General features: G+C 42.2%; 1 protein-coding gene across 5 annotated transcripts in view; it reads right to left on the minus strand.

Moving 5' to 3' along the window:
• Positions 1-25,584, minus strand: part of RIPOR2 (RHO family interacting cell polarization regulator 2) — a 96,556-nt gene that overhangs the window by 12,295 nt on the left and 58,677 nt on the right. For 2 of the 5 annotated variants that reach the window (XM_039522472.1, XM_039522473.1), the window contains exons 9-19: positions 20,823-20,866; positions 18,881-19,006; positions 18,622-18,770; positions 16,996-17,125; positions 13,574-14,257; positions 10,627-10,811; positions 8,643-8,922; positions 6,862-6,997; positions 5,596-5,757; positions 4,450-4,608; positions 2,816-3,018 (exon numbers count right to left, since the gene is read on the minus strand). In XM_039522472.1, the coding sequence (XP_039378406.1) occupies positions 2,816-3,018; positions 4,450-4,608; positions 5,596-5,757; positions 6,862-6,997; positions 8,643-8,922; positions 10,627-10,811; positions 13,574-14,257; positions 16,996-17,125; positions 18,622-18,770; positions 18,881-19,006; positions 20,823-20,866 (2,258 nt within the window). Of the gene's footprint in view, positions 1-2,815; positions 3,019-4,449; positions 4,609-5,595; positions 5,758-6,861; positions 6,998-8,642; positions 8,923-9,883; positions 10,812-10,898; positions 12,512-13,573; positions 14,258-16,995; positions 17,126-18,621; positions 18,771-18,880; positions 19,007-20,822; positions 20,867-25,584 lie in introns of those variants that run through there. The other 3 variants (XM_039522474.1, XR_005593639.1, XM_039522475.1) reach the window with 3 other exon arrangements.

A 25,584-nucleotide genomic window follows, 5' to 3' on the forward strand; every position in this document is an offset into this window, starting at 1 on the left:
AGCTAACACCAGAAGGGGGCGGCAGACAGAAAATCTGTAGTTACTCTTTGCCAGGAGAGATGTATGTTAGAGATTGCATGGTCTGGCAAGAAGCCCCAGGGGAAAGCAGCCATGGGGAGCAAAGGAAGCTCAGACAGGTGGCAAACCCAGAGGTGCCAGAGGATAGAAGGAGGGAGTAGGACAGAGCCCAGGAAAGGAGCACCTAGGTCTGAGAGAAGGTAGACCGTGGTTGTGGAGCATAGGGTCTGTGAGCTGGAACTTGGAGTAGATGGCAGGCCCAGTTTCCCCAACCAGACACCGGGGAAGTGGCACAGCCTTGGACGTAGGATGGAAGACTACCTGGAATAGCTTTATCCAGAGAGACATTGACAGACCCTGGAAGGGGAGGACTATAGTGACCTGGCTGGAGGGCCACGTCACGAAGAGGGAGCAGCTGTGTCACAAGGCAGACTCCTACCCTGGCTTCTGGAGTGTGAGGCTGAGTGACTGCCGGAAAGGGCATCCAACCAGTGGCAAACTAATCCCCAGTTTAGCCATGAGGAGGTATGCCAGCAGTGAGTAGTGAACCTATTACACCTGTCTTCTAGATAAATTAAGCATGGTGGAATCAAAACAATGGAAGCCCCATTTACATACAGGGGGATGAGAAGCCTGTAGGAAGGGAATAATGTTATGAGCTCATCCTGCATCTTGAAATAGTCATAGAACTTTGGAAGATATAAGCAAGGACAGAAGCCATCTTTGGCATCCATGACTAGAAAGACAAGAGACCAGAGCTCTTAGCATGCTGAGAAAGATAGGTCCTTCAGCCAAGCTGCAGCTGAAGTCTCTGGAACTGACTATAGGTGAGAAGCCTACTTAGGAAGACTGTGGAAATCAGCCCCTTATGCTTTTGTAGAAGGTCCTGACTGAGAAAAAGTTAATTATGACCGGTGAGAGAAACCATCTTGAACAAAACCCGTGCCTTACTCTGTTAAGTTTAGATGCATGTTTTCACTTTCATTTGCTTGTGACCCTTTCTAACTTTATTCCAGTTACTTGGCATCACTCAACCTATGACCTATTGTTCATACGTTTGTTTTAGTTTTACTATGAACTAACTCAGTGCAGTATTAAATGAAAGGGTGTATTTACCCCAGTGAAGTGGTAGGTTATGTTTTTAGAGGAACAAATGGACCTTATTATTTATCTGAACAGTCCAGGAGAGGGCTGGATGTTCTACAATACACGACTTGGAGGAAGTTTGGGACAGGGAGCTTGTCAGGGTCACTTTGCTGGTTTTGTAATTAAAGCTGTTGGAAGGCAGAGTGGGGCTATAGACAGGATGCTGCGGTCAGAGCCACTGAACAAGCACTGTTTAACACACAGACACTCCAGGGCTGCCCAGAGGATTCCGGGGGCCCGGGGTCTTCGGTGGCGGGGGGCCCTGCTTCGGCGGTAAGTCGGCGGCGGGGCGTCCTTCTGTTTTGGGACCCCCCGCCGCCGAATTACCGCCGAAGCGGGACCCGCCGCCAAAGTGCAGCTCCCACTGCGGGTCTTCGGGGCACTTTGGCGGCGGGTCCCAGAATGGAAGGACCCCCCCCCCCACGCCGCCGAATTACCGCCGAAGACCCGGCTGCACTCCGGCGGCGGGTCCCGCTTCGGTGGTAATTCGGCGGCGAGGGGTCCTTCTGTCCCGGAGAGGAAGGACCCCCCGCCAGCGAAGACCGGGAGTGAAGAAGCTCTGGGGGCCTGGGCCCCACGAGAGTTTTCCGGGGCCCCTGGAGCGAGTGAAGGACCCTGCTCCAGGGGCCCCGAAAAACTGTTGTGGGGGCCCCTGCAGGGCCTGGGGCAAATTGCCCCACTTGCCCCCCCCCCTCTGGGCGGCCCAGAGACACTCAGGCTGTGACCTGCAAGCTGGTAGGCTGGCTGTGAGCAACCCAGGAACTACAACAGCAAAGCATTGTGAGGTGCACCCTGGGTTGCAGGGCAAATAGTGACGCAACCTCTCACTGATCTGGATTGCTGTCCCCACCCCATCTGGACCCATCACACCCTCCTCCTGTTCTGCCCCCTCCTCACAACCAGGGCACCCAAGAATTAACTTTCACTGGAGTAGAAGCAGAAATGGGGAAGAGTATTGCAGGCACAAAAGTCAATCATTACCTCTCCCTTCTCTTTAGTTCACTTGTTTACACTGCCTTAATTTCAAATCATGTTTTATCTAAAGTCTTTGATCCAAATTCTTTTTATCACCTAATTAGGGACCATGAAGCTGATTGTTTGGTCATCAGCAATTCCTTTCCTCTAGAAATCCGGATGCTGCCCAGATCTTACCACCTTACCACCATCTCTTTCCAAAAGGGCAGTGCTTGAAGAATGGCCCAGCAGCATTTCAGTAATCACCAGATAAACAACCCAGCACATCCACTAATGCAGAAACATGATAGATGGTTGGAGAATACAATGCAAACCAAATAGTTTTAAATTAGTTACCAGATATGATTGTGACAGATATCAACAGGCATACCTGCATGTTTGTATATTATGTCAGACTTGGAGAAACAAGATGGGTGAGGTAATGTCTTTTATTGGACCAAATTCTGCTGGTCAGAGAGACAAGCTTTTGCACTTACACAGAGCTCTTCTTCAGGTCCAAATAACATAAATCAAGTCAAAAGACATTACCTTGTCTCTCTAATATTCTGGGACCAACATAGCTACAACAACACTGCAAGACTCTGAGAAGTTACTTTACACATTAGCCGGAACATGATTATATAGGTCTCCTATGTTGTATGTTTTTTCAGTTAGGTATTGTTCCTCTGTCCCCTACCTTCTCCCTGAAATGCCTGTTTTTTGCTGAAGCTGACAAGAGTAGTGTCACAGCCTCGCCAATTTCATTTTTATTTTCAGTCAGAAGTAAAGCCAAGGACCTCAGTACTTCCTGCTGAGGTGGAAGACTGCTGGAGGTTAGCTCAGCTATATTCTGTAGCAGTTTTTCATCTTTTAATGTCTGCAGCTTCTGAACCACTGAGGCTGGAATGTAAAAGAAACAGATGTCAATATTCTCCTTTTGTTCATTTATTCTCCCCATGTATTACGTTGCTCCTTTCCACTTAAAATAGCTATCCACTGGCACAAAGGGGAGGTGAAAAAATCCTGCTTCATTGAGTTGCCAGCATTGCAATGCTCTGACTTGGAGTGTTTTGATTTTTGGGCTGTGTATCCCAGATATTCTTGCTGAGAACTGGCATACATTCTCAACAGGAGTAACATGTGTGGATGTGCTAAATGGAATGTTAGGTATCTTATTCCCAGCCCAAAGTGAAATAATCAAATCTTACTGCAGCTAGAAAACTCAAGTTCTAATCAGTGATTGTAGCAAGGGAAACTTAATATCTTACGGGGAGAGTTGAGTTTGAGGCATGTTTTCCTTAGGCATGTTCTGTATCTAAGACCACATGTCTTGAGTAGCATTTACACTGGACACAGATATCTGATTATAGTAATAGTGATGTTATATTGGGTTATTAGTTTTTGTTTTGTTTTAGAAAAGTGACTAGACTCATGAGTGAGTGTCTAATAGCATTGGCTTCAGCCAGCCACATTGAGAGCAGGCGTTGTGCAAGCTTCTCCACACAGCCCCATGGAAGCACTATGTGGGGAGGCCTTGCTTTGAGTCAGATCTTCTCCTCTGCTATATATTGGTACCACGGACATTATGTGCCAGTTTTTCCTGCCCACTTATGTCCATCTCTGCTGACAGCCCCTGCTAACATGCCTCAGTACTGAACATCTCTCCTATCTGTTGAGTAAAAGCTGGCAGCTATGCCAAGATGTGCTACTGTGTCATGTAGAACAGGGGACTAGGAGGAGTCCATCAAACTCCATTTCAGATGCACTAGATTAACAACTGAAATTCACGTCTCCAGGAGCGAAAGTCTAGAGCATGATGGGCTGAGTCCCAACGAGTGCCAAGTGTCTGTTGCCCTGTTGAGTTCACAGGGCCAGGTCTTCTGAAGTGCTGAGCACCTCTGGCAAGGCAAAGAGTTTGCTCAACTTCCTCAGCACTTCTCAAGAGAGGCTCGGCACTTCATGAGATCGGTTCAAAAGGGATGATGGGCACAAAGAGACTGAAATCAGTAAAAGCTATGGGCACTCAGCACCTTCCAAATTTTGGGACCAAACCAACAGTACCATCCAGCCCCAAAACATTAGTTCTTTCTACACACTTGTTTTTAATACTCATGAGCATGGAGGGGAGGCGGCAGTGTCAGTTGGACATACCCGCCCCTTTCTTCCGTATACACGTGCCACTGCAATCCTATTCAAACACCCAAGGCAGTTGTTTCCCTCTTTTCCCTGTTAGTTAATGAAAAATCAGCCCAAGGGCTGAATTGTTTTATCTGCTGCTCAAAAGCACCTTGATACATTTCCCTTCTTCCAGCCAGAACTTAAACACTCTACCTTCTTTTGCAAGTTGCAACAAATAGCTTCCAAGGTCGCTAACACCGTTGCTGGCAAAATAATTGTAATACTGAAAAACTGTTAGGATTTCAGAGGGCAGACTGGATGAGAAGACTGGTTCTGTTCGGTCGAGGATCTGAGACAGCAGGATTCTGAATACTACGTGCAGCAGGAAAAGACAAAGGAACATTGTATTAACAAGAGCAAAAAACTTTAGGCAGAGAAAACACTGCAATTAACTTGGTTTGACACTTTAAAACATGAAAGAAAGGTAGAACTTAAAAAAGAAAAGACACCTCTCAGCATCAGCATTTCTAATCTTCACTAAGGACAACATTGTCCTCTGTCTGGTCCTCATATGTGTAATATCTGAGCTCCTCACAATCATTAATAGATTCTATCCTGATGAAACTGTGTGAGGTAGGGAAAGAGCTATTGCCAACTTCCAGAAGGAGGACTGACCGGTTTGACTTGCCCTACATCACACAGGCTGTCTGTGGCTGTGCCAGCAATTGAAACTCTTGAAGCCAATGCACCACCTTGTCCATTAGACTATCCTTTCTCTCCACCTGATAGTGCATTATTAAATAGAGGACCAAATGTTGTGCCCAGTTGCACCTCTGTAATACCACTGAAGTCAATGAAATTGCCTAGGGGCAGGAGTTGGCCTGGAGCATGGATCTTTTGCTATTTTATGTTCATACGCAAAGCTTCTATTGACGTCAGTGTGAATTTGGCAGGCAGAACAGGCAAGAGAATGACCTGGGCGGTGCAAATAGAGAATTTCCCCCTAATATCTGACTAGTCATATATATATATATATATATATATATATATATATATATATATATTTAAAATAATCATGTGGACTTTAAAACAGTTAATTTCTTTAGGTTTACTATTTTGGGCAAAATCTTCTGGCTTTACAAGTTGTGGCAAAAAAACCCAAACATTTAAATCAGTTACTCTCAGGTAAGGTTTTTGAACCACATCCCAGTTGACTTCTGTGGGACTGAAGAGTTGTAACTGAAGATGAGCAAAACTTGGTCTCCGCATATTGGCATTTTTCAGAAGCCCACTACAAGACAGATTCTGCCAGATCCACCTTGACTTATGGGTAGAAATTTTGTTTTTTGAAGAATCTACCTGTTTCTGCAAGTCCTGGGCACTCTTCATTCACAGCTGTGGCAAAAGTGACATCCAGCTGTTTTATCATCTTGTCTGTAGAGGTATGATACACTCCTGTGGGACCCGTGCACTTAGTCCAGAAAGACAGCAGTGATAACTTTTTATGAAATTCTGGAATTGCTGGGGAGGAAAAACAAAACCAGTGAAACAAAATTGCAGAGATCAGATTGCTGTGTTAGCAGGGGCGGCTCTAGGATTTCCGCCGCCCCAAGCAGGGCGGCACGCCGCGGGGGGCGCTCTAGCGGTCGCCGGTCCCGCGGCTCCGGTGTACCTCCCGCAGACGTGCCTGTGGCGTGCTGGGGTCTGGAGCCGGCCCTGTGTGTTAGTATAACAAAAACATAAGGGTAGATAAATACTTGTTCCCACCCCACTGCTGAGTAGTCAACTTCCCAATGCACAGGAAGTGCCAGCTCTTAGAGCTTTTAAGGTGTTTTGGCTTCCCAAAATGATGAAAGCAAGCTTGCTTCTGATCCAGTATTGGGAACTGGAAAATAGTTATTCAATTACCATTAAGTACCAAAGAGATGTGAGGTAACAGGGTGAACACAGGACTGGGAACCACAAACTCCAGATTTCTAAACCTGGCTCTGGCGCATACTCCTTTTAGGGCAACTCACCTAAGTGCTTTGCCTCTGTTTCTTGCTCAGCAGAATAATGCTAACAATATTTGCCTAGTCCACAGTGCTTGTGAGGATTAATAATATTTGTAAAACTTTTTAAAGATGCTACAGAGCTGCTAAGTGTTAGTCAATAATGGTAATTAAAAGTAGTCTCCTAGACAAACGATTCAGAGATGGTGTCATTCCTCGGATCCTGTAAACTAGAGCTCCCCCAAATAATCTCAGCATTCTGGACAAGGAGAGGTGGAGGAAGAATCTGGCTCCTCAGAGGAGACCCCACACCAGTTGCTTTGGCAATGTCCTTTACTACGGCAGCCATCTGCTTTTTTGTGTGTGGTAGAGGAAAGGAGGCACATTGGAAATAGTGAGCATCTCTCCCTTCTCCCCTTGCCTTTCTGGATATCCTACCTTAGCCCTGCCTGACGTCTCCTGCCACCATCCGTTGACTGATCAACCAGACACTGTCCATTTGCATTTGCAACTGTGTGTGTCAACCTTTAGTGCAATGGAATTTACTAAAAGTGAGACAAATCACTGCTTAGGAACACACACACACACAAACACACACCCTTTCCAAAGAGCAAACCCCCTTACTGTTGCTTACCTTCAGTTACAGAGATGATGTTCCCCATGTTCTCACTGCTGATCTCTGCAAGATTCTCCACTACTACGATCTCCTTGGACAGTTTATCCAGGAGGTTTCTTACAACAAATGGAGTTTTACTGGAGAACACAATTTGCTAATAAAACAAGGGTAAAAAAAAAAAAATTACTGAACCCTACTAAGAGTCCTGAAGACGTTTCATCTTGCTGAAATAGTCTGATCTGAATACAGATATTTTTAATCTAAGAACTGCAGTGAGACACTGGTTGTTTGTAACTCAGAGGTTCTACAGGACACCTCAGGAATGGAGATTGTTCATAACTGAACAAAACATTATGGTTCTTTCAAAAGTTTACAGTTGAATATTGACTTAATACACCTTTGAAACTTTACTATGCAGAAGAAAAATACTCATTTCCCTTTTTTAAAATAGTTTACATTTAACACAGTGTACCGTATTTGCTTTTTGGGGGGGGTCTCTGCTGCTGCCTGATTCTGTACTTCCGGTTCCAAATAAGGTGTGTAGTTGGTCAGTTTTTAAACTCTGGTGGTTCAACTCTTTAGGTTCTACTGCATAGTATCTCCTTAAAGCTTCTGTGTGTGTACGTTTCACAGTTGTTGCTCACTGTTTCTTAGGGGCCCAATTTTTATGCCTATACTGAAATACCTAAATACTCATTTAAATAGCAAAGTGCTGCTTTAGGCACCTAACTCCTTCCATAGAGTTTAAGACTAGGGCAGAGCATTAGATCATCTAGTCTGGCCACCTGCATAACATGTGCAGCCTATAGAATTTCATGCAGTTACTCCTGTATTGAGCCCAATACTCTTCCTTATTCTATATGGCTGGGATTTAGCTCTCTAAATCAGCAAGATGATAGAAGCAGGACTTGATTTCCATTCTAGCAAAGTGAGCCTGTGGCCACTGGAAATAGATGTTAACTGTGTCTGTGTGGGAATGAAGAGCCTAATGCAGTAAATGAGGCTCCAGTATACAGTATTCCAATACAATAGAAAAACACTGATGTTCTCCAAAGGAGGCACCCTTCAGGAAGCAGAAGATCCTGGGACAAGTTTTTACTTTGGTTAGGGAGGGAAAACTTCCTGGAATGTATAACTATCCAGACTTGGTTCACACAGAGACTGGACTTCAGTGCAACATTCCACTGTGCTTCACACAGAGTTCAAAGCAAAGGTAGCATTTTACAGTTCCTGCATTTAAAGAATCATCTTGTTTTTTATACCCAAAATACCTTTTGCTTTTAAAAAACACACTCATCTTGGTTGACTTCCAATGGCCTGGGGTTTAGCTAGAGTTAACAGTGAATGTATGGGCTTCCATGTCAGGTCTGGAAAGCCTAAGTCACATAACAAGGCTGACCTGCAGCTGCTCTGAGTGTGGAGTGGAAGTCAGTGGCAGGATCAGTGCCGGGATTTGGGTCCAATGGGAAAGTGAATTGAGCGGTCTGCACTTTCTGTAGTGGACACCAGTAGTTCATGTCACAACTGCCCTATAGTTGCAAGTCTTGTGCTCAGCTCAGAAGAGGGCCGGGACTGGCATAACAGAGGTCTGGCAGGTCACGACTGAGGCACATTAGAAGAGCTACATTTGCAGAAGCTTTCTTGGTGTCAGCCAGCCCCTCAATTGGTTCAGTCTAGCAGTACTCCTGCCTTGCTTTCACCCAGTACTAAATTCATCAGCCAATTTAAACCGTAAGTAGCTGGCACACAAATGCCTCTAGGAATATTATAATAAAAATATAACCCAAAAGCAGTTGTACCTGAATGAGCTGTGTACAGTACTGTAAATGCTTAACTATTGTGATATCAAGACTCTCGTTCCCTGTGGTCAGTGGGAGAGGACTTCCAGCTACACTGGTCCCAACTCCTGTGTCTTCAGTCAAAGCTTCACTGAGGTGCCCTCTGGCTTCTGGGTGATCTGACCTGTAACTGTTAATGCAGGAAGTTGGGTAAGGAGTTGATTTTCTTCTCATGCAGACAGAGCACATTAACTCAAAATGACTAACATCAGGCACATGAAGAATTGCTGCAAGCAGTGATCTGTAACCAAAGAGCCCTTGATAAGCCAGAAACCTTTTAATGAATACATCATATCTTAACTTGGCAGTAACATTGTGTAATGAATGTGGAATGATTGTACACATTTAAAAGACAAATTGCTTCCACAGTGGTCTACTTGTTTCTCCAGAACAATGCCTCTTTTGTGGAGAACTCACCAAGAAGTCTTTGAAATTTGCCCTTCTTAGCACTTATTTTTTCATCTGTTGACATTATTAGTTACCAAATTGTTCTGGATTAAACTGCATTATTGATTTGTGGTTTCTCAAAAATTAAACCATTAAGAACTCATTTCAGTGTTTTGCAGGCACCAGATTTAATTGTCAGTAAAAGAAAACATAGCTGGAATAAGAGACATGATGGTTCCATCTGCTGTTTTAGGCATAGTATGTATAACAATCAGTTCACCATATTTTTTCCACATGATGATACTTATTCTCACTGTGTTTAAATCATTTCCATTTTCTTGTTGTTGCAACAATGTTCTCTCATGGTTTGAAAATAGGGCCCGATTCGGATTTCCAATATGCAAACACATATTTACATGTTTTAAAAATCACAGCACCTGCACGGCTTTAAGTGGACCCTCTAAACTATGCATTCAAATTCACCTAAAATCAGAGTAGGAACTGAGGCTGCTTTCAAAAATCTTCATTAGGAAAAAAAAAGGAAACCTTTTCATTTTAAGCTAGTTCACTTAACTCATTGCTATGGTGCTTATATAAGGCCTGACTTTGCAGGCAGTTTTGTCATTCACATCAGCAGGAGCGGGATGAATTTAATAAATGCCTAGGTTAGCAAGCAACGTAATTTGCATAATTTATTTCCATGTTAAGTCCAAGGGGATTTTCGGGAGGAGGAGGGGAGTATGCAATGAGGTGGTTCTCTCCCCTACCCCCCATGGCAGAATGGTGATTGCTTGTTGTGCTGGAAAATCCCTTACAAGTGCTATGATGGGAAGTGGGAAATGTAGCTTCCCTTTTAGGAGACATGACGTGTGTTCTTTGCTCCTTTTGCAGTCATATTTGCAGTGTGTAGACTTCTTGGGTCATGTTTTAGTTCTCCTCAGGTTACAAGTGTATACATGAGGATCTAATGATAAAACACAGTCAGCTTCACAAGGTGACATGACAGCACATAACAAACACACAACTACTTCTCTCACAAAGACAGTGGTGGAATGAGGGCACGTAACATGCAGGGCCATGAACAAGTACCAGTCATCACTCTTGCATTCCAAAGGAAACCTACACCATGCAGTTTAAATCTGGCCCTGTGTTACTGTTACTGACAATCCTAATCCACTGCAAAGACTCATTGGGCTAGAGAGAAAAGACAGGGGTGGGAGGAAAAACAGAGAGGAATTAGTTACTAAATCCAAACCAAGGAAAACCAGGTCCAAACCTATATCAAGGAAGAAGCTCTGCAGATATTGATCTTAGTGTGCCAATTTATTACACTTCCCTTTTGGGGGACAGAGTGTAGCTGTTTGAACAAGAAATGGATACCTGCATTTTGCAGTGTTTCATGTGCGTTAACCACTAGAAAACCTCTTGATTTATAACTTCAAATATCTAGTTTCATCTTCCTTGAATAACGTGTGCACCAGGATCCTCTGTTAGTGACAAAGAACTAGTGTAGTGGCTTGCCTTGAGAACCGCAAGCTGGCTGTCACTATTTACTTACCTAGTCTTCTCAGTCTCAGTGTCTGAAAATACTGAGTCAGCACCTCCTCCACCATTACAAACCTCATCACCTCCACCATCCTCATCATCAAAGTCAGAGGTGTTCAGGAAATCAAAGCTTTCTAAAGCACTTTCAACTGTTAGACTGACACTGGAGGACCTGCTTCGGTTTACTGCTGGCTTGCACTGCAAAGGCAGAACAAACCAGTGAACACCAAAAATATATTTAACTACTGAAAAAAGGATAACATTGAAGTTTACAACTTTTTATATGCTTTAAAACTTAATTTTATTGGATTATATTAATTTCAAACCTTCATAAGAAATACAATCAAAGTCTACACACTGAAAAAGCTCCAAATAGAAAACATGTCAGGGCTGGGGTTCAACTCTGTCATACATTTCACTTAAAGTCAACTGAAAAGATCTTCAGTGGCCTCAAAGAGGACAATCTGTTAATGAACATGTGGGAGGCTGAAAACATAAGGCACATTCCATAGCAGTAATTTTAGGTACAGAAGCTTAATTACATGCATTCATTTAAGCTGTACTGGGCCAAATTCATTCCTGGGATAACGCCAATGGAGTTTAAATATGGTATGAATTTGGTCCCATCTCTCCAGATTACTGTACAGGACTGGAAGCAGGAGAAAAACAAGACATTCCTCTATCAAATATGGCACTGGACACCCCAGGAGACAAGCAGATTCCTAAAGGCAATATTATAACCCAGAAAGTAACAATTCCAACCAGAGGAGATGCCTTCTTTTCATATCACTAGGGAGGAACTGAGTGAGAAACTCAGAACAACAGGGAGAAAGTGTAAGTAAAGCTTCATGGCCTCTGTAAGAAATCTCTAAAACCCCAATCCTGCATAGTGATCCATGCAGGCAGACCCTGTGTTCTGCCATGCTGAAGTCAGTGGGGCTCTGCATGGGCTCAGATGTTTGCTTGTGTGGATCATCTTGCAAGATCAGAGTTTAAGTCGGTAACTTGACTTAGGATCAGCTTCAGCAGTTTTGCAGAGCAATTTCTACAGTTGTAGCTATACTTATCATCCTCATCAGAGATGGCTTGAAGCCACAAAGTATGGTTCCAGAACAGAACCTTCCCAAAAGTTGGTGTTAAGATTCAGGGTTCTGGTTTAGCCCATTAGTGAGGGATGAGCTGCCTGGGAAGTTCAGATCTGATTCCAGAACCACACTTTTCCACACCTTGGGGTGATTTGGAGTGTTGCATCTATGCCATCTGTACATAATATTAATACTTTAGCATTTACAGTATCTTACACCTTCAAAGGTTGTATAAGCATTAAACAAAAAATCCTCACAACACCCCTGTGAGATAGGTATGTGTTATCCAGCCTTTCATTCAGTTTACATGTTTGATGGGCTAGTAATGCAGCTTCCTGTCCTGTACAAAATAAAACTGTAGCAACTGCACTGTCAATTTTCTCTTCCTGCTGACACAGTCAAGAGAAGCTTTCTTCAGCTAGAACAAGCTTCTGTCTTGACCTTTTGAACATGAAGTCCAGCAACTTGGTTAGTGACCCACAGTCTCAATCCTCAAGCAAATTAACAGGTTGAATGGCGATCTCAAAGAAGCAATGGTCTCAAGAGTCCAAGTATCCCACCTGCACATGCATCCCCCCCTCTGTTCCTTGTCTGATATGCTTCACCGACAGAGAAAATGAATATTTTCCCCTGCCCCAGTACTGTTCTGACAGCTGACCTCATTTGCACAAGCAGCAGAGCAGCTGGGAAGTTCAAAAATAACTGATACTTGTAGTCTCTCATGTACAAATCCACTTCGGAGCTAGTTCACGGAGTCAGAGCAGGAGGAACGGGCTGTCAGAAAAGCACTTAACTTGGAAAAGTATCATGTAGCTGTAAATGCCAATGGAAACACAGATGTTAAAATGGTAACGCAAAAGGACAACCTCTCCCTCCTTTTCTTAGTTATGCTCTTCTTCAATTATGTGGCTAATTCTACACTGCACAGATCATTCCAACAGACCGCCTGGCATATGAATATGAAGCATTTGAAAGCAGTTATTCCCAATTAACTCTGTCCTCATGATAAAGAATCATGAATATCTTCATGGGGGGAAAAAATGTGCATCTTAGTGAAGAGCTGTGAAACAAATCTAAGGTTAAGACATTATGTATTTTAACATATGTAAAATACTTTTTCCTTATAGCTTCAGTCTCATTCTTAGACTAATTACAGGATTTGTAACATTACTTAGTCCTGCCTTGAGTGCAGAGGACTGAACCAGAAGACCTCTTGAGGTCCCTTCCAATCCTACACTTCTGTGATTCTATGATTTAGATACTTAGGGATGTTAGTTACAAAAGAGCCTACATGATTTAAGAGCACAAGTCCCACTAACTTTCAGTAGACCTTGTGCTCCTAAGCCCCTAGACATTTTTGAACAATTCCACTCATCCAGTTATAGGGCCAGAACTTCAGCTGGTATAAACTGGCAGAGCTCTATTGATGTCAATAAAGACAGGCTGAATTATAGCAGCTGAGAATCTGACCTGTAGATTTTTATGGATAGAAGGGACTGCTGTGATCTGACCTCCTGCATAACACAGGTCAGAGTTTCACTAAGTAATTGCTGCAGTGGGGAAAATTTATTCAATTATTTGTTGATTATGGTACCCCACTATTTTTTCAGCTTCTATCTAATTAAATTAAAATACAAATTGCTCAAGAATGTAAGGTAAATAGTAACCAGACTGAAAACAACAAAGCTTTAAAATATGTCACTCTAAAAGAGATGGTTGGTCAATCAAGGTTGGAGTGAAGCAGTTGGTTTTAGGTATTTTCCCAGTGAGCTCTTGATAGACTAAAAAAACTGTACTTTGCTGTTTACAATTAATAGGGTTGCTCATACTCATTCAGATTTTCTTTATGTTTATGTTTTCTGAAAATATACTTACTTTGAGAATATCGTCCAGATGCATCACCTGCTGGTCCAGGTCCTGAAATTCTTTATACTGCTCCTTGTGTGGCTCAAGGGCTAGGAGAAGCCCCTGAAAGGCATCTTCTATGCTTCCATCTAAATAAGACTTATATCCTTCTGATTCGCCACTTATTGATCCCTCACACTGCAGCCTTTCAGGTGTCATTGGAGCCTCTGCAGAGGTGAGCCTTTTTACCAGCTGTTTGGTGATGTTGCCTTCATAGGTGTCCAGTTCCACCGGTTTCAGCTCTGACACGTCATCTGTCTCCTGTAGAAGTGACACTGGGACACTAGAATCTATAAACAGGTTATCACTCCCAGGGCCTGGAGGCTTTTGGTGAACTTCAGAAGCTAGCCTGGAACTTTTCTTGTTCTCATGTACTGGTGTATGCTCTGGCTGTGACTTCAAGTCTTTTGACTCAGGTGTAGAGTCCAGGGACGAGTTTGTGCTGGAACTGTCCATCATTGGGTTTTTTGAGGATTTGTGCTCTGGAGGTGAGATAGTAATTTCAGGACTGGAAGGGTCAAGGGCAGAGGTGGAATCTACAGTGATGGGTGGGGGAGCACAATCTCCATTGGGTATATCACCAAAGCTGAAAGATATTGGTCTTTTCTCAGTGCCTGCCATCCCATTTTCAAAGATGTCGTCTGGCGAACTGGACTGCAAAGATAATGTAAACTTGTAAAAATAAAACACAAGGAATGCATCACACACGATACGTGTGTGTAAAAGAGAAAGAGACACAAATTCAGCCCTGGCATAAGCTGACACATCTCCTGCGCATTTCAGTGGGAGTGCTACCGGCTACATCAGGTCTGGGAAACTTGGTCAGTATCTTTTCCGTTGGCAAACTAAACTGAGCCCACTATTGAGTGTGACACAACAGTAAGATCTGAACAGGTATAATTGGATTAATTCTCAGCAATTTAATTTGCATTATTCATTTTACTACTTCACATAGAAAAGCCCTGTTCATTGTTATATTGTTACAGTTCTTTTGTGCACGTCTGTACTCGTTTAATGATTGCTCAGACTTCCTGTTTTGTTTTTTCCATTTCTAAAGCAATAAAAAAAATCCTAGAATCACAAAGCTGTTTAACTAGCTCATGTTAATATTTAATATTACATGATTTTCAGGGACACACAATTTTACTCATGCAATACTTTTGACAAAAATAATTAATGTATTTGTTATACTAAGAGTAACTGGTGAACATAGGTCACACAGAAGTGGTCACCAACGTATCGATTGCGATCGACTGGTCAATCCTGGAGCCTCTGCCAGTTGATCATGATCTCTGGGCTGATAAAAGTCCAGCGAAGCAGTGGGGCTCAGACAGGCTGCCTGCCTGTCATGGCTCCATGTTGCTCCAGGAAGTGGCTGGCTGCTGGCACAGCCCTGCAGCCCCTGGGAGGGGGAGGGTAGGCAGCTCCGTGCACTGCCCCCGCCCCCAGCACCGCCCCCGCCGCTCCCATTCAAAAAGTGATTTTGTGTGTAAAAAGGTTGGAGACCACTGACAGAGAATCTCAAAGATAACAGAGAACTTGCTTGATGCTGTTTCCACCAGTTCTCTGACAAACTGACAGGTAGAAGACAGTAGTGTAAATAGACGGACAGAATTTTCTACATTTAGGTCTATGCAGTGGATCTCCGCTCTCCACATTTTACACATGTGCACATCTCTCACTGACCTCCATGGGAGTTTTGTACATTGTAGGGGAAACAAAATTTAGGAGCCAAAACTTGCCATGCAGATCTGACTGGAGAATTTCACCAGAATGTATTTAAAAAAAAAAAATTAAAATATCCTTTGGTTAGACAAGGCATCAGTAAAAAGGAGCAAAATGTATGAATCTCTCACATTTAACTCTCCTTTAGTATGAATAATGTAGCATTAAAAAAAATCTCTACTATCTTCTTCACTATAAATAGGTTTGAGCCATCCTGGAGTTTTAGAACAAATTCTTCTGTTATTTTAACCAATCTTTGAAGTAGATAGTAGGAAATGAAACATAGAACATTAAAAGGATAAAAAAAATCACAGCAAAATGGGAAGTGTAAGAATCTCTTCAGAATGACATTGAAAGCCTACAATATAACGCTTGTCGTTTAATGTAGTCCTTACCCTAGAACGTTTTAAATTGCACGGCAAACTAGGTCACAACTCACATATAAACACAACACAGATGAAAAATGACATATTTTGCTGACAATTTGCTGAAGAAAGCTGCAAGCATTTATACATTGGCTTAGTTTATAAGATTAAAGCATCCAAAGTTCTACTGAACTTTTGCCCAGAGCTCTTTGTATCTTTCATTCTAAGTCTAAATATATTTCAAGTTCTGTTTTTGTTTTTTGCTTTTTTCCATGTTCCATTTTTAAACTTTCTTTCAGTGCTGGAAGTCAGATTACAAGAAAAATATAGAGCATTGACCAATCTAACTTTGCATTCCTAAAGACGGGTTGTCTGACTATCATTTGTAGCTTAATCTCTGCCCCATCCCTAGATAGGGGCTGTGATCCTGATCCTATTGAAGTCAATGGGAATTTGGCTATTGGCTTTCCTGAGAGCAGCATTGGGCTTATACTCATAGTCTCTCCCTTGCAACCAGTCAGCAAACTAGATCTGTAATAAGATCAAACAGAGCATGCATGGAAATGAGAAAGCCACGTGCGCACTGAAACGATCATTCATTACACACACCCGCACCAGCAAAACTCACATATTGCTCTAGCCCTGCTTTAGGCCTCAGCCTGAGAGATGGCAGGTCACTGAAAGAGCGACTGCGCTGCAGCCTGTCAAAGAAAGTGTCTTGCAGAGCATCTAAAACTGACAACTGCGGCCTGTCTTGTGGAGGATGTAGCCATTTCTTCAGCAGTTAAAGCAAAAGGGGGAGTTAGTTGAATGCATCATAGTTACAGCACTTAAATGGCCAGCTTTAAAGATATTAATTGCGGGTGAAATTCACCTCAGTGCAAGGCCAATGCACTGCTTAAATCCTACTTAACCCATCAAAATATGGTTTAAGTGGGACTTGTGCAGATCCTTTGCATAAGGGTGAATTTCACCTTGAGTTAGATTAAACAAACTAGATTTATTCTAATTGTTTTAAATTGCTATTGCCAAATAGACATACACTGTATAAAGTCTCCTCAAATATTACAAGCAGAAGTATGGGCATCCAATAACTGACCATATTACATTTTAGGATTACAGGAACCAAAACACGCTTTACTTCTAGGCTGAACAGCTGGAAGTGTGTTGCTTTTCATAGAGTTTAACATGGCATAATGATGAAGCTGGGAAAAATGCATTTTAAAGCAATTAAGCATTTACTATGTTGATGAGGTAGTGAGGGTCTCTTTACATAATTATGCGAGGCCAAACTTAACTTACAAAGAATGAGTGATCCTTGAAGGTAGGAGTTTCTGGAGTCCCTTGGCTATACGTGGACATTCTTCTTTGAAGAGCAGATGCCTTGTTCACATTGCCTGTGGATGGGGTCAAGTCCTCAACATCAAATGGGCTGCAGTAAATAAATAAATATCTATCACCCTGGGCAGAATGAGACTGCATCACAATTACAGGGAAATTGTTTCTTTTTTTTATTATTATTCATTGAGTTCATTAGAATAATCTGCACCTGACACAAAAGAAAAGTAATGGATTTTAGCAGCAAAACTAAAAAGGAGAATTCAGTTTTTAAGTGAAGCATTAAAGAGAAAATCTTGTTCATTAGACAGTTAGCTCAGAAGTGAGATTCTCATTTAGGATAAAAAGCAGTCCACTGCCAGGAATAATTTTATGTATGCTAATATGATGTGACTCCTACAGCATGAAGAATTTTCTTCCATTTGAGATGACAGGTATCAAAAATAATTAGGAGTAAGGCGCTCTACTATTAATAGAGCTGTTACATCACAATGGAATACAGAAGTTGTCATGATTGGTTTAATGCTTTATTGCATTATAAGATATAACATACACAAATGTAAATATTAAATACTTCACAGTTTGTTTAGAGAGGACTGGTAGATACTTCTTTAAAATGCCATAAAATCTTGCTTTGAATCCTTGCTCTATCATCTGGTGCTTATTATTGCTGTGGGGTGAGCATGTCAAGCGATTTCCCACTACCCTGAAGCAATGTGTCAAGCACGTGAAGGCTAGTTTTTAATGCTCTGGGCCAAATTCTGTTCTTGGTTATTATGCTAGTGTAAATCTCCACTAAAATTTGCACCAGTGTAACTGAGATTTTCATGCATATAAGAAGGGCCCAATTTTGCCCTCAGATGTTTGAGTTTGATGAGGCAACATCTGTATGGTACCTATATGCCCCCCATCACTGTAGCATTTGAGTGCCCCAGTCTTTAATGTATTTATCCCCATAACACCTCTGTGAAGTGAAGAAGTGCTATTCTACCCTTTGTACAGGTAGAGAACTGCACAAGCACACTAAGACCTTGTATACACTTGTGCCGATATGTAAAGTATGTGCAGCTACACACTGCAGTGAGACAGGCTGTGTCCACACTCGTCACTGTGGTGTGTAGCTATAAATGACAGGAAAAGGCTCTGGCAGCGGGGCGGCAACAGGACACTATGCTGCTAAAAACAGCAGTGGAGACTTGGGAGGCACTCCCAGGGCCTGTAGAGAATAGAGTTGCCAATTTTGGTTGGACGTATTCCTGGAGGTTTGGCAACCCTGGTAGAGAGCCATGTAGGGTAAACACCCTAGGGTGTAGGGCAGTCTACGTTATTCTGCTCAACTAAGTTGTGCCTCACTGTCTACACTGCTGTTTACACCGGGGTTAGCTGGGTGTGTAGTGTCTATACTCTGCATGCTGCCCTAAGTGTGGCTGTAACTTTAGTGACTAGCCCCAGGTCATGCAGGAAGTCTATGGTAAAGCGGGGGTCACCACTGTCTACCAATGCTCTTCATCAGGGAAACAAGAGGATATGAGATTCTACTTGGCTTTGAGAAGCTGCTGACCCACTGAAAAGTAAAGCAGTTTTACTTACTACCAGGTAATTTCAAGGTTCAGCTTTATAGTGCCAAGGTCGTTAATGTCAACAGCAACCACCTGAGGCCGAGCTGCAAATAAGTCCTTTGTCTCACAAGTAACACTTCCCACTAGAATGTGAGTAGCAAGTCCTTTAACTTCTGTGACCTGCAAGGGTAAAGAGCAGTAGTATTCAGAACAGGGCCTCAGGTTCTATTTCAGCTTTATGGGCAGCTTTTAGCAGCAGGTGGCTAGACAGTACAAATTGGTGTGTTTACCTTAATAGAGATCAGCCCAACAATAAGAGGGAGGAAAACCATTTCTTCTCCATCCCAGCTTTGCTTGCCGTTCACTTCAATTTTGCCTTTCAATTTCCATCGCTGGCGGCCATACCGCATGAAAATCTATGAGAAAGAAAAGTCCTCTTAGTTCCTTGGCATGCATGCTCTACCTGTTCTCAGCACACAAATGTCAGACAAAGATATGAGGAAAAGGGCAGTTTCTCAAATACACCTGAAGAACAGATCCTATGAATGCTGAACTCTGCATGGAGGAAAGTCTATGCTGAAGGGGCACTGCACTGAGTTCTCACATTCATTTCATAATGTAAACCTGCTCTCATAGCACTAGATGACTTGCAGAAATACTTGCTCCTACCGATCCAGAACCCAGGGCAGAAAGGGAAGGCAACCCCTTAATACCAGAAATTCCTTCCCTCTCAGCAGCTAGGGCTGAGAAAAAGGAGATGTCGATGTCATTAGTAATATTGCATCACTGCTAGAGACCTGAAAAGATTCAGGGGTGAGATTTGCAAAAACAGCACAAGTTGATATGCTTGTGAGAAGCTTGTCCGAATGATTTTAGGTTGCATGGGGAGTCCCGTTCTCTCCTCCCCCTCACAACCTCCTCTGGCCAAGAGACCGCAACTTCACTTATCTGCTCTATTATCTCCATATCTAGGGGAGAGAATCACAGGGCTGGCTGTCTACCTCTATTTTCACACACCAGGTTTCTCTAGGGGCTGACAGGTTCCCTTGGGAAGACAAAGAGGAATCCTACATGCTCCAAGATTTTGTGAACTCTGTGACATAAACGTAAGTGAAGCCCCCTACCTAATGCTACATTTTAAAGCAGGGAGAACAGCAGGCCACCCTAGCTGGAGGATCTTGGTATGGAAGAATTAGGCTGCCTGGCCAGTCTTCTATAGAGAGAACCTGCCCCTAGCTAGTGAACTGTCTGCCCCCAGTGGAGGACCTGCCACTGCAAATAAGAAATGGTGACTGGTGGATTAATAAGTGGGTTTTGGTAAAAGGAGGGTGGGGGGAAAATCTTTTATCAAACTATTTCTAACTCCCAAAAGGTTCTGGTTGGTTTTGATCTGCAGCTGATAAAAGTTGACATAAGAATGGCCATACTGAGTCAGTTCAAGGGTCCATCTAGTCCAGTGTCCTGTCTCCACAAAGCAGTCATTCATGGTGTCTAGAAACGTTATTTCTGCAGCCTGTCCTAGTTGACGTGTGTACCCAGTTAATGTGGGGGAGCTGAAATCCCCATTATTGAGTTTTCTATTTTTATAGCCTCTCTAATCAACCTGAGCATTTCACAATCACCATCCTGGTCAAGTGGTTGGTAGTATATTCCTACGGCTATATTCTTATTATTCAAGCATGGAATTTCTATCCATAGAGATTCTGTGATACAGTTTGATTCATTTAAGATTTTTACTATATTTGACTCTATGCTTCCTTTCACATATAGTGCCACTCCCCAACCAGCACAACCTGTTCTGTCATTCCTATATATATTCTGCCCTGGTATTAATGTCCCATTGATATAGTGTTGCTCTAATAGATTTGGTCTATTCAGTCTGCGCTGACTGGATAAATGAGGCATCTTCTGCATAGAGGAATTGGAGACTTATGCTAAAAATGAGGTATTGTGAGACATGACTTTTTTCTAAAACAAAGCTAAAGACAGACCTATTGTTATCTTAATAGCCATCATCCAGTACTTTGGGTCTGATCTTGGAGTCTTCACTGTTGACACATTCAGTCAAAGACAACAGTGGGGCTTTTCTTGCTATATACATGAGGAAAAAGCAGCTCTTTCCAGAGGTGTCACTACAAGAAGTTACTTTCAGGATCATGTACAAAGTGATGGAAATTCCACCTCTTTCCCCCTACCCCCATTTTACACTAAGGGAACTGACATGATACTTACCTCATATTGATCTCCAGGACAAAGACGAGCAAAACCAGCCAGACCTAAAAGCAAATGACATTTGAGATGGTTTTCAGAAGACACTTGATTTAACACCTTCTTCCCTTTCTAGCTCCCTTGTATAAACTGAATGCTTAAGACCTGATCAAAACCCTAGCACTCCTTTTATGGCATCAGTGCAGTCATACCATATGCATCAGCACTTGGTACATCCTTTCTAAGAGAATTGAACCCACCAGTATTTCTTACTGTTTGAGATTCAGGCTGCCTCTCTGGCTTCTATAAAGATCCCACAAATGGCAGGGAAGCTGCCGAGTTCCTTTTTTGTTGCTGGGCAACATGAGAGTAGGATGCATTGGTAGCTGAGAGAGTAACCCAATCACGGATTTCATTTGTTTGGTGTTTGAATGTCTGATTTATGCTCCTGGCTGGATTTTAGCTATGAAAACTTCCTACTAGCCCCTCAAATTCTTTAGTGCAGCTCTACAAATCAGTTAATAAGACAAGCCCCAAATCTCAAGTATCTTCTGGTGGATTGGAAATGCATTTCTTAGCCACTACTACAGCCCCAAGAAATGGAAACTGCATCAAGAACCGAACAGCTTTAAAGGAGACATGACATAAGCTTACGACTTCGTTCTTTTTTCATGATCTCTGTGTCATGGTTTATTATAAATGGTGATCATGTGAAATGAACAAAACTATTTGAATGTAATGCAAGTAGACAACAGTCATGCTAGAGAGATCTTGGATAACTTGCTGTCTGCTAGTTTGCTTTTTGTTTGGTATATTCACTATCCAAACTGGTAATAGGAAAATGACAGTGCATTTTTTCATTCTATTTTTTGCCCAGTGATATTTGTTATGCCACACGGTCAGATGGGGAATTTAATTATAAACTCCTGATAAAACTGAAACAGGTCACCACATTCAGCAACACATAGCATCCTATATTGACATAAATGGCATGAGATACATGCCATGACATGTTTGGGCTCAAATTCTGCTCTTGGACACGCACATAGTTGTGACACCTCTAATAAATGCAAATGTTCAGTGGAACATTAGGACTATACACTTTGAATTGCATCAAGAAAGCTTAGATCTGCAAGTAAATTGCTTCCAATACCATATGCAATGTTGCCTGGTGTATTTTACACACACACACACACACACACACACACACACACACACACACACACACACACACACACACACACACACACACACACACACACACACACACACCATCCATAATCAAGATTATACACTAAAACTGCTCTCATTTATATTGATATCACTTCTCTAACAATTAAGTTCCACTAATGTAATTGAGAGTAGAATCCAACCTTAGTTTGTACGGAGAGAACTTAGCTTTGAGGGAGTTAGTCAAAAGTACATAAACCTGGTGTTTTGCACGCTTCCAATAATACTGTGTTCTATTCTCAAGTCTTGTCTGTAGATGGCAGCAATCCTTCACAAGCCTAATTTACCGTTTCAGTAAGAGCTCTTCCTAAATTTAAGTATTTGCCATTTGATATAAGAATGCCAGTACTGCCAGCCCAACAACTGCTCAAAAACCATGAGTCGGGCCTCAAACAAATAATGAGATTGGTTAAAAATAATTAGCCTGGGGGGTTCTTATTTGCCTTTTGCAGAGTCTTCAGGGTTCAAGTTTTCAAGCTTTTTTCTGTAAGCATGAGGGCTGAAAGCTTTATATTTAAAAAATAAAAAAGTGGAGATTCTCATGTAACCATATGATTTCAGAAGCTGGGGCTTTAAGAATATCATCTGATATCATGAGGCTGCTAAGAGTTGGCGTCACTGATAGCTGCATTACATTTACTTGCAAACAGTTACCAAACTGAGATACAAATTATAAAGAGCAGGATTCTTTTAAGATACTTTCTCTTCATAAATGCATAGGAGGTTGAGACACCAATTATGTCACTCTCCCTACCCATGCAAGACTGTTCCCTGCAGCTACCAGACACATCTGCTATTTTTTCACAAGCCTAATTTAAATTGTCTCACTTCTTCCACTTTCCTGCAGACTCTCTTATCTCCTTATTAGGAAGCTATTGCTGATATTTGGTGTAAAAGTCTTCAACTTTATTTCATCCCATTACTCCTAATGACACCTCTTTATAACACCCTAAACAATTCTTATATGGGCCCAATCACTATAGCATCTGAGTAGCTTACAAATTAATGTATCCTCCTAACACCTTGGTTAGGTAGGGAATCATTATCCCTGTTCTACAGATGGGGAACTGCAGCACAGAAAAACTAATACCTCAAAGGTATTAGTTACCTCACTCCCATGGATTTCAAAAGGAGTGAAGTGCCTAAATACCTTTGAGGATCTGTGCCTATGTGACTAACACAAAGTCCCACAGGAAATCCGTGGCAGAACAGGGAATCAAACTCAAGACTCTCTTAGAGTTCCAGTCTTCGCTGCCGTATCCACAAAACAAACCATCTTTTTAAAAAACAAGAGGTATTTAGATCCAACCTACTGCAGGTAAACCCAATTCTTTTACTACTGGTTGATCTATCGTTGGTCAATGCGTTAAGAATCTGGACCCAGACTCTTTCCTTTCACTTCTTTAGTGGGTTCTTTGAACAGAATGCAGCATATCTCTACTCTCTCCTGAACACTGGGAGCAGAAGAACAAAGCAGCCCTCTGTCAGGGCTCCTATTGCCTCCCACTTTCTAATTTATTTATTGTTTATAAATAATTTACATTTACTAGCACTCTGCTGATGCTCCCATCTCCATAAAGCTGCTCGTATCAGCTAACTTGGTGTCTGCTGGGCAGTATCATTGAACATATTTTATGTAAATAAAAGAACATTTTCTTCATCCCAATGGGAGCGGGGGGGAAGGAGAGGGTGGTTTAAAACTGCAGCTCCATCTTCGACTTTGATCAGTGGGATTGGCCTACAGCATTTGTTTGAGTGAAGGGACACAGAAGGGAGTGGTAGGGAAAGCAAGTCTGAAAAGCAGTATGAAAGCACTGGAGCTCTTGGTATTACTAGGCTAACCCGGAAGGGCCATGCCTCTCCTCTGTTGTTGTTCAAACGGCTACAGCTTGATCAAAGTATATTTCCATAGAGGTTGGGAGAGGAATACGGGGATGCTAGTTTAGTTGATTGTGTACCATTCCCTAGCACTTAGTGCTGTGACAGCACCTAGAGTACTGGAGATGGGTGGCACTCCATGGCACACATGTGGTGATGTTTAGTACCCGTCCTTTCGGTGGGGGAGTTAATCCTGAACGGAAGGCTGGCACAGCCATTGTCCTTACTTCGTAAAACGATCGTGATTTTTTTTTAACATATGTTAATAAAATAGAGCTAAATCTCTTTACCTTCTGACGTTGTTTGTTCAGTGCAAATGGAGAAGACTGTGTTGCTCTACTGTTATTAATGCATGACACAAAATAAAAGTGATTTGCTCTGAAATGACTGGGGATGTTTAAGCTTTTCAAAAATGTATATTTCAGCTCCACCCTCGGATCCTAGGGTTACAACAGTGTTGCTTTATACCTGCATTGAACTTCCCAGAGAAAATTCTGATGATGCATCATTTATCATTTCTCTTCTCCCATTCTTTTATGTTAAGGGTTTCTGCATGTAATTAGGATTTTTAAGTACTCTGTTCCTGATGCTTATTCCTCACTGATGTGCATGGAATGAAGAATCAGGCTACCATAAAATCCCATTGATTTCACTGGAAGCTTAGGGTGTGCAAGAATGCAGGGTCAGGTCTTTGAAGTTATGCCATTTATGACAATCATTTCTACTGCAATCAGTGATGTCACAAACATCCCATTATGCACACATCAGTCTTGCAGGGATGCTGACTTCTAGAAGTAGCTTTTTGCATCATCTGTTCTTTTAATTGGTTTAGGGTGTACACACAGCAGTTTTATTTGTTACAGAACTAACTTTATGCTTTCCATTCATGGCATGTCTTATAGCCTTGGTTGTATCAGTGCATTCTGGAACACCAGACTGCCTCTCTGCTAGTGCCCAGCACTATTGCTGCAAGCAGGGGCTTTTAAATGGAGACATTGGACTGTGGATGGAGTTAGGAGTGGTTAAGTGAGTACAATTGCAACACTTGTCACTTCCCATCTCCACTGGGGACAAACTATTGTAGGCTGAATCAATTCAGCGTGATCTTGGCTAAATCTAGATCTTGTCTCAGATGTTGCAGCCTACTGATACAACCAATGTTTGTAAAATGCCTGCGAGAGAGTGGCACATGGAAGGCAAAGCCTTTTTACAGGTACTGCAAGCTCAAGATACTCCAATTGATATTTTTTGCAATGTCTTTTCACTATGACATCAAGTGAGGAAAATACGTGAAAGCGGCAAAGAGTTCTGTGGCATCCGACGAAGTGGGTATTCACCCACAAAAGCTCATGCTCCAATACGTTTGTTAGTCTATAAGGTGCCACAGAACTCTTTGCTGCTTTTACAGATCCAGACTAACACGGCTACCCCTCTGACACTTGAAAATACGTAAGGAGCTTATGAATTTTTCAAAACAAACATTTTGTTTTCATGAGTATCTTAGTGCTAATGTTTGACAAGAATGAAGAAAAAGTGACAAGTAGAATTTAATTTTAAAAAGCTCTTTTCCAATTTTTACTTCAAGCATTGAGTCTTGAAACAAGACTTAATTCACTGAACCTGTTAAAGGTTGTATCTGTGCAAAAGTGCTTCTGTTTTCAGAACCATTAATCTTGTA

The sequence above is a fragment of the Mauremys reevesii genome, linkage group 2 (genome assembly GCF_016161935.1).
Source record: "Mauremys reevesii isolate NIE-2019 linkage group 2, ASM1616193v1, whole genome shotgun sequence".
Lineage (NCBI taxonomy): Eukaryota > Metazoa > Chordata > Testudines > Geoemydidae > Mauremys > Mauremys reevesii.